The sequence below is a fragment of the Tachysurus fulvidraco genome, chromosome 12, assembly GCF_022655615.1.
Source record: "Tachysurus fulvidraco isolate hzauxx_2018 chromosome 12, HZAU_PFXX_2.0, whole genome shotgun sequence".
Classification (NCBI taxonomy): Eukaryota; Metazoa; Chordata; class Actinopteri; order Siluriformes; family Bagridae; genus Tachysurus; species Tachysurus fulvidraco.
In genome coordinates this window covers 24,745,206-24,754,804 of record NC_062529.1, presented here as the reverse complement: position 1 = coordinate 24,754,804, position 9,599 = coordinate 24,745,206, and the positions used below count along the sequence as shown (strand labels likewise).

Genomic DNA, 9,599 nt, shown 5'->3' with positions numbered 1-9,599 from the left:
AGTCACTTGAGTCACCTCAGACTTGCTTATTGGTTATAAATACAAATCTATTAAATATATGTAATATTAATCTTGATTTTTTTTATTATTTAATCTTTATATAATTCTTTATATTAACCTTTTGTTTTATGTTTATGTTCTGTAAAGCTGCTTTGAGACAATGTCAATTGTTAAAAGCGCTATACAAATAAATTTTAATTGAATGGCGAGATGGTCTGGAGCATAGTGGAAGGGAGCAGATCCAGTGGGCAGATGGGTAGGATTGGAAGACTGCATGAGTTGTAAAATCTCTTCTGCTGTTAAGGTTGAGAAATGTGACATGGAAGGAGTAGGGGAATCCTGACTGGGAGATGTACAGTAGGTGCAGTTGGTGCACAAGTGAAGGTCCTGCAGATTTTCTCTATAAAATAAGCTTGGTGAGTTTTGATAAGCTATGATGAGCATTACCTGCATTTACTACCTGCACCCATTCATATAAATGATTTATATTTTAGCATTTCTTTTATATAATCACAATCAAAATTATTCAACCCCAAATTTATTTAAAGTATATTTGCAACAAGTGTGCTTGAGACAATCTTTGTTTTTCATATTTGTGTTGTTGAGTTATTCTGTTCAGAGAGTTGAATTTTAAATAAAAGTTGCATTTTCAGTTCAATTCAATTCAATTCAAGTTTATTTGTATAGCGCTTTTTACAATAGACATTGTCTCAAAGCAGCTTTACAGAACATAAACATAGAGCAGAAGGTAAACATAAAGAATAATGATGAATTTGAACTGGTTTCAGCCAGTTCTTTGCTAATGGCACTGCTGGACATCTTCCAATGTAAATTCCAAGATGGCCCCATGGATTGTTTGGATATGCTAACTTGATAAGATACATTAGAAAATAACTGCTCAACATCAGGACCCAGAAAGTATTTTAGTGATATTAGTTGGAGCAACAGATGCTATCTGCGGGACATGGAGGAGACATGAATAGGGACAGCACGCTGGCTATGACTGTGGGGTTTAAGAACTGCACTACCATCTACCTGGCAAAGCTCCGCTCCTTGTCGAACAAAATGGATGAGCTGCTTCTTCTCATAGTGACAAACAGAGACTTTGCACATGCCAATGCACTCTGTTTCACTGGAATCTGGCTCAGTCACATTATCCTGGATAGTGGATTACTGTAAATCTTTTGAGCTTTCACTTGCACCTAGTGGATTGTGTAATGGAGCAATTGGGGGAAAAGAAAGGTGTGAGAATCTCCTTGTACATAATTAAAAGTTGGCTTACAGATGTCACAGTGCTGAACAGATACTGCAGCCAAGACTTCAAGAAACATTATTCATAAACCGTAAGCCTTTTTATTAAAAGAAATATTCTCCCATTCCTGCCTCAAAGCATGTGTAGGCCACTTGGCTCCAATCCTTACCAGACTAAAGGTGATAAAGAAATCTAAATCAAGGGCATCCTGCACTTGCATGAAGTTTGCATTGTCCTTTCACTCAGGTGAGCAACTTGGTTTTGCATTTTGATTTGTGTACTGCTGTCACCAGTAATATAATCTACAGAATCTTCAGAGCTGAGCTTAATCACATCTAAGTCAGGGATGATGGCTGTTCTCTCCATCCTCATCTTGCTGGTTCTAACAGATGCTGCCAAAGGTCTGTTTATTAAAAAATACTTGTATATCACTAGATATAGGAACTGGACTGAGGCTCAAACATACTGCAGAACACGTTATGTAGATCTTTTAGTTTTTAACACCGAACAGAATTTCAACACTATTGTAAATCTAACAAATGGGATGAACAGCTGGATCGGCCTTAGAAAAAATAAAGGTGAGACAAGCTTTACACAATGGTCTGATGGAAGTGTACTGGGATTCTCAAAGTGGAAAAGTGGGCAACCTGACAATCTTCAGCAGGAAGACTGTGTGCTTATGTCCAGTGAGTGGGAAAATCAAGATTGTTCAAACTTATATAATTTCTTCTGCTACACTTGGGTACCTCAGCTGATTGTGGTGCAGGAGAAGAAGAACTGGGAGGAGGCTCTGGTGTACTGCAGAATGCAATACACTGACCTGGTAAGCCTCACCTCAGCGACAGATCACTTTTTGGTCAATAGCAAAAGTATGGAATTCTGGACTCCCACATTCTGGACAAGTCTACGATTCATGGACGGTTCGTGGTTCTGGGTGAACGATAATTCTCTGCCGAGGCCGACATCATTGCCTTCACGGCCAGCTAAGCCTTTTCGATGTGGAGCACGAAACATTGCAACTAGCATCTGGGAGAACAGAGACTGCGAGGAGAAAATGAACTTCATTTGCTACCATAGCACTTGGTAAGTGACTCATATCGACTCCTTAACAATGTCCTTTAACTATTTACATCAAAATCAAATGTAAAACCAATAAATGTAATCCCCACCATCTCCAATACTTTTTCAAAGACAATGCATTATCATCTGGCAGACTACAAGACTACCTAAGAATTCTTACTTTAATACTTAATATGTACTTCTACTTTAGGCTTTTCCCATTAGGGTTCACCACAGCAAATCATCACAGAGGCTAGCAAACTAACCTCTCTGACCTTCTCCCTAATAGAGCCAACCTGAGCTGTCCCTCTGATGTGCTCGTTCCTAATCCTGTCCATCCTCTTCTTTCCTAAAGAGAACCTCAACACACTCATCTCTGCTACCTCCATCTCTGTCTCATGTCTTTTCCTTACTGCTACAGTCTCTAAACCACACAGCATACTGTAGCTTGTCTCACCACTGTCTTGTACACCTTTTCTTTGATTCTTCCTAGCACTTTTCTCCATCCAATTGTACTCGCCTCTTCACCTCTTTTCCACACTCCCTGTAACACTGGATGTTTGACCCCAAATACTTAAACTCCTGCACCTTTTTGACCTCAGCCCCCTGTAACCTAACGGTTCTACTTTCCTCCCTCTTGTTCATACGCATATATTCTGTCTTACTATGAATGACTTTGATTCCTTTTCTTTACAGAGCAGACCTCCACCTTTCCAGGTGTTCCTCCACCTGCTCCTTACTCTCACAACAGATCACAATGTCATCCACAAACATCATTGTCCACGGAGATTCCTGTCTGGCTTCATCTTTCAATCTGTCCATGATCATAGCGATCAAGAAGGAACTCAAAGCCGATCCTTGATGTAGCCCCACCTCAACCTCGAACTCCTCCTCCTGTCTGACCTACAGCACATCTCACTGATGTCGTACTCCTCTCATACATATCCTGAGCTACTCTGATGTACAACTACTCCTCTCCCACTTCACTGTACTCCAATTCTAAATTTAAGTGCTACATTTTATTGTAATAAACAGTCTTCTTCTTTATTAGATTTTTGTTTAATCTACTGTAAACTGTTCTGTTGCCAATAATTGTGATTGCCAGATGTTATATATGTTGTAAGCATTTTTGAGTACATGGAAAGATATTTGTATTCTATTCTCTATTATTTTCTCTCTATAGTGATAATTCAATTCAATTCAAGTTTATTTGTATAGTGCTTTTTACGTCTTTACAGCTTTTCAGAACATAAACATAGAACAAAATGTTATTAGAAAGAATAACATAAAGATTAATAGAATACAATATTCAAGATTAAATAAGATATATTTAAATGTAATAAATGTTAAATAATGTTACATTAATAATGGTTGTCTTACATTTTTTTTGTGTGTCGTGGTAACAACGCAGCATATGATACTGTATGAAATTAAATTCTTACTTGTTCTCCTGCAACATCACAAAAATCTCAACCCTGAATTATTGCTCTCCCTCTCATATCACAAACAAATTTAATTTCCCTCAGGAAAGTAGTGCAACAGCAGAATAAAATTTTAATTTAAGGTTTTAATTCCTGAGATTTACCTCATCACAGTGAATGGATGCATAAGCAGAGTAGAAGCAGCATGGTTTTGACCACTGTCTACCTTACATATACTGTAACCTTAATTTGGTTAAAGGTGTCTGGCGAAGAGAACAGTGGAGAATAGCTGTCAGCAACATGGGATATATGGTTGTTAGGACCTGGGCTTGAGTGGCAGCTGCTTTGGGCAGAACACTGAGCAATTTGGAGATGGCACTGCTCACCCTAATATGGTAAGACCCTAGAAAAGGTGGTCTAAAACATACCCCACTTTATGTTCTCCTTGGTAAGTTACCATAACCACTGGGAAATCCATTGTGCAGTTTCAAGAAGAAAAGGATATCTTTTACACCGGCAACACGTCAGGCCATCCTAAATAGTTATGGAAAAAGATCTGGAAAAGACCACGTGATTGTTAAAAATCAATGGTGCTAAAACATATATTTTACAGCAAAACAAACTTACTGGGCAAAGGTTATATGGAAGAAAAGAGAGGTAGACTGTTTAACGGTCCACGTGTATGTTACTGTCATGACACAGGGTAAGGAAGCGGACCCAAACGCATGATAGCCAAAACAAACAGGGTTTAATAACAAAGGGAACATGAAAACAAGACACGGACTGAAGACAGGACAGGACAACAGTAGATTCCGCGCTGCCATCGGCAACGCGGCACACTTAAATACAAAAGACAATCAGATACAATTAGGACGGGTGTGGAAACAGGGAGGAACAGACGAGGGCAGGGCAGACATGTGACGAGGAACATAAACAAACAAGTGCACGTGGCCAAAGTGCGGGCTGAGTCATGACAGTTACACCTAAACCGTACACTATTAACTGGGGCACCACTCCCTAATACAAGTACCCTACCAGGAAACAGACAGACACACCACCAATATAAACAAATCAAAGTGTATTATACAGAATTATTTACAAAAATATACAAAAAATACCTCACAACCCAATAAGTGCAATGTGTGTGCGTGTGTGTGTGTGTGGTGTGTGTGTGTGTGTGTGTGTGTGTGTGTGTGTGTGTGTGTGTGTGTGTGTGTGTGAAGGGTCCCTTAAGTCCTCGGTGAGTAAAATATTTGGCACAATCTTACCGGATGTAGCGACATGTTAGGAAGTCCGGTTTTATGGATGGGTGTAATAGCGTCCTCGCCAGTGAATAATCCAACAAGTTTATTATTATCCTACACTTTAGTATGCTGTTTCTACTTGATGACACCCATCACATTATTTCAAATCAAATCAAATTTTATTTGTCACATACACATGCATACAGAGTACGAAATGCAGTGAAATGCTTTTTATGTCTGTCCAGTATTCAAGCATAAAAGACACACAACAATTCCACACAACAATGTGACTCGCTCATGTCGGTTTCTTCTCTACAACATTAGAAGAATTCGGCCATTTTTGTCCACACAGACTGCTCAGGTACTTGTTCAGTCTCTTGTCATTTCTAGACTGGATTACTGCAATGCACTGCTGGCAGGTCTACCTATGAACGCAATCCATCCTCTGCGAATGATCCAAAATGCAGCTGCCCAGCTTGTTTTCAACCTGCCAATGTTCTCGCATACCCCCCCGCTGCTGCGATCCCTCCACTGGCTTCCGGTAGCTGCACGCATCAGATTCAAAACACCGATGCTGGCCTACAAAGCCAAAAACAGACCAGCTCCCTTTTACCTCAAAGCCCTCATCATTCCTCACACTGCACCCCGCAACCTCTGATCTACAAGCACTGCTCGACTGGTTCCACCATCTCTCAGGGTAAGAGGCAAGTATACTACAAGACTCTTCTCTGTTCTGGCACCAAGGTGGTGGAACGAACTTCCCATAGAGGTCCGGACAGCTGAGTCACTAGCTATTTTCAAGCGGCGGTTGAAGACCTACTTATTCAAGAAACACTTCAACTAGCACTTCTTTCCTTATCTTTTGTATCTTAAGTATATAACCTAGTGAACCAGCATTAATGTATTCAATGTTAGAGATTTAAGCACTTATGCACGTCGCTCTGGATAAGGGCGTCTGCCAAATGCTGTAAATGTAAATGTAAATTCCCAGGAATCACATATTTCCAGGAATTACAAGGTTTTTCTTCTGACTGATGCCAGTGTAGGAACAAACAGCAATTTATTGAGTGGAGAATGGGGTAGACAAAGTGTTGGACAGCTTTTAATAAGTGGTTAACTTTGACTAAAAATCTGTAGAGCATGACCTCACAACTTTGTATACACTGATTCAGAAGATGACTAAAGATCACACTATAGATCACAACATTCTCCTAGATCGCTTACAAATCACACTGGTAACCTTTACTGTACACAAAAACCATACTTGTTTAGTCATTTTATGACTGTACTGCCATGAACCTTCTCTTAATATGCTGACTTATTGTTCTTGCTAATGACACCCACCTTGATGTGGTCTGTAAGCCAGCAAAGCCGACACTACTGGACTGAGCACACAGCCCAGAGTTGCCCCAGTGTTCAGTGTGGTGGTGTTGAAAATGCTCTTTTCTTTTTGGACTGACTGAAATCTTGCACTTATGTGTCCTTTTTGTCCAGGTGTGTAAAGGTCAGGTGGAGGGTTGTGGCAATGTCATCATCTGTGGAGCAGTCGGGATGATATAGAAACTGCAAAGGGCTCCACAGATGGTGGCAGCAGGGTCTTGATATTCCTAATGACAAACCTCTGAAAGTACTTTATGATCATGGGAGTAAATGAAAAATGGCAATAGTCATTGGGCATGATATTGAAAATGTCAAATAGCACAGGGATTATGTTAGTGGTCTCGAGGCTTGGTGGAATGACAGCTTATCTGAACATGCATCTGAAGAGTCACTGAGGAGGTCTGGTCTTCCTTGCTACCATGTTGTTCTGAACCTTAATCCTAGTGTAGAACCCATTCAGCACAGAAGAAGGGGAAGCATCACTGTTACAGCCAGGTAAAGTTGTCCTATAGCTAGTGTTCAATTCAATTCAATTCAATTCAAGTTTATTTGTATAACGCTTTTTACAATAGACATTGTCTCAAAGCAGCTTTACAGAACATAAACATAGAGCAGAAGGTAAACATAATTAATGATAAAGGAAATAACGAATAATAAAAGAAATAAGAATTAACAGAATAAAAATTCTAGATTATTATTAGATGTATATAGTTCACAGTGTGTATGTATTTATTCCCCTATGAGCAAGTCTGAGATGACTCAGGCAGCAGTGGCAAGGAAAAACTCCCTTAAATTGGTAAAGGAAGAAACCTTGAGAGGAACCGGACTCAAGGGGGAACCCATCCTCATATGGGTGACACTGGGGGTGTGATTGTAATATACAGTCAAACAAATGTTGTATTGGTGTGAGGTTCAAGGACTTCTGATCTTCTGAGTACCACAGAGTCTAACTGGAGATGTCTCAGGATTCTTAGAGTCGGCCTCGGCTCAGTGGATGTCCAAAGGCTTCGTCCCACAGAGGACGATGGGAGCTGGTACAGTGTCTGGATGCCTCGGGATGGGTACAAAGAGAAAAGCAGTGGAAAGGGATTAACATATCTGCCGTTCATAAAAATGCGCTGGTCTGATGTACTGGTGCATGATATTATGGGATGTATTATGTGTACGCCTGACTGAAGAGATGAGTTTTTAATCTACATTTAAACTGGGAAAGTGTGTCTGAGCCCCGAACACTAACTATAGTGTTCACCTGGATGACCTGCTGCATGCACCAGGTGCCGCCACTACCCTACAAGTGTGAAGCACCATGCTCCAGCAGATGTTTGTTGGAATAAGCTTAACAGAAATTGAATGCACAAGATCGCTGCATATATAGTGCACTTGTTGTGTATTTGATTTTACCACTGTAGATCATTCATTCATGTAGATCATGAGTGGAGAAAATAAAGAGCAGGTGAGTTGTGCTTCTGCTGAGACTAGAGAGTAATCAAACCTTAGGACTCGAGTGCAAAGTACAGCTGTGATATTAAGTCATCTCTGATCACAAAATCTTTTAAGATTTTTTCTGGCTACATTAGGCCAATAATCTGACCCTTCCAAAACAGAATAACATCTTTTCCATATTCATATCCTCATGATATGTCTTCCAACATGATTGTTTCATATTTTGCCGATTTTTGCAGATAATACTGTTGATAGAGATGTACACATTTCCTAAACTGAGCATATAAAAGTGCTTGATGGATCATCAGGCAGGTTTCTTACTCTTAATTCTTAATCCAGTCTTCTTGCTCTTAAAAAAAATATTTCTATATTTCAAATCTACAGTAAACACAACAGATAAAGAGTATCTGAGTCCGATATCAGTTTCAGTGGGTAAGAAAGCGGTGCCTCCATGCAAGTAAAATCCAGACCCAAAATGCATCAATAAGATGACAAAGGGGGATTTATTACAAAATAAATTGGGGCAAACGAGAGCAGACAAAACATAAACAGAAGCATATGGGAATATAGACAAACAGAGCCCAGCAGTCCATGACACTGTTTTATACTGATCCGTTTTCACAATCAGTTTCTCAAATTCAAGCACAATGATCCAGATTCCAAATGAATGTTCAAGAAATTAGTAATCAATAACTTATGATTACTTAATCATTATGATTATGACCTTATGATTAACAAAAACTTAATGTCTAGTAAAGAAGACAGAGTTAAATCGAATAATTAAACATAAAAAAGAGAAAACCAGTTTTAAATGAACTAAAGTGTCTGTTTCAATAATGATCTGAATACACACAACATACTGTCTGCATGCTAATCATCAAATGCACAATTAAGATGCTAGCGTCTATGCGCAGTGCTAGCAATGCTAGCTTTACATGGTACACATTTCGGAGTAGGGAATTATCATATCTTAAGAAAATACATACATCATGTAAGAAAAAGGATACACACCATGGAGAAATAAATAAAGAACAAAAAAATAAATCTTTATTAGGCCTTATTCCTTCAGGTTTTAGTCGTCGTGTGTCTTTCATTATTGTTTTCTAATTCTGTCTCCCAAAAACGTGAATTTATGAGCATTAACATGTGGTAAATCTAATTATTAGTTTCTTATACACTGTAAAAAATTTGGAGTGGGATTTACTTGAAAAAAGCTTGGAAAGTTTTTTCACTCAGAAAAGGCTAGTAAATTTACAAATATTTGCCAAGTAATAGCCTAAACATAATTATTAGTAAGTTTAATTAGACATTTTTAAGTTTTTAATTGTTAAGTTTACTTGGGAATTCCCAGTTAATTTTATTGACTTTTTGTTTGTAAATATTACTTAAGTAATGCTTATAAATATATGATGATTTATTGCATTTTTTTACACAAGAGGCCTAGTTATCTTTTTTAGTTATCCTGAGTAACCTTTACTTTAAATGTTCTAACATGTCTACATATCTAACATAATTTGTGATGCATCATAACTGATGTCTTCAATAAAAAAAATAAAATAAAAAAAAACACTGACAGACATTTTCCTTGAGTACTTTTATTAAAGAAATGATCAAACCAATGGACAAACTATGTGAAACAGTTCAGTACAACTTTAGCTTAACAAGTCTTTTGCGGACATTCTCACTTAAAAAACAATTAGCAAATACAAAAAGTATACAAAAGCAAATACACTCAATGCCAAACAAAATGGCCAGCTAGCAGACTTACATCAATAGCTTTCTCTGCAAAGAGCTAACTTT

General features: G+C 38.5%; 1 protein-coding gene across 1 annotated transcript; it reads left to right on the top strand.

Moving 5' to 3' along the window:
• Positions 1-1,602: 1,602 nt before the first annotated feature.
• Positions 1,603-3,549, top strand: LOC113641466 (macrophage mannose receptor 1-like). The gene is made up of 2 exons (XM_027144155.2): positions 1,603-2,335; positions 3,008-3,549. Coding segments are annotated over exons 1-2 (540 nt in total). The 5' UTR covers positions 1,603-1,796; the 3' UTR covers positions 3,009-3,549.
• The last annotated feature ends 6,050 nt before the right edge of the window (positions 3,550-9,599 follow it).

Coding starts and splice junctions, on each gene's coding strand:
- LOC113641466 (XM_027144155.2), top strand. CDS start 1,797: ATGAACAGCTGGATCGGCCTTAGAAAAAATAAAGGTGAGACAAGCTTT.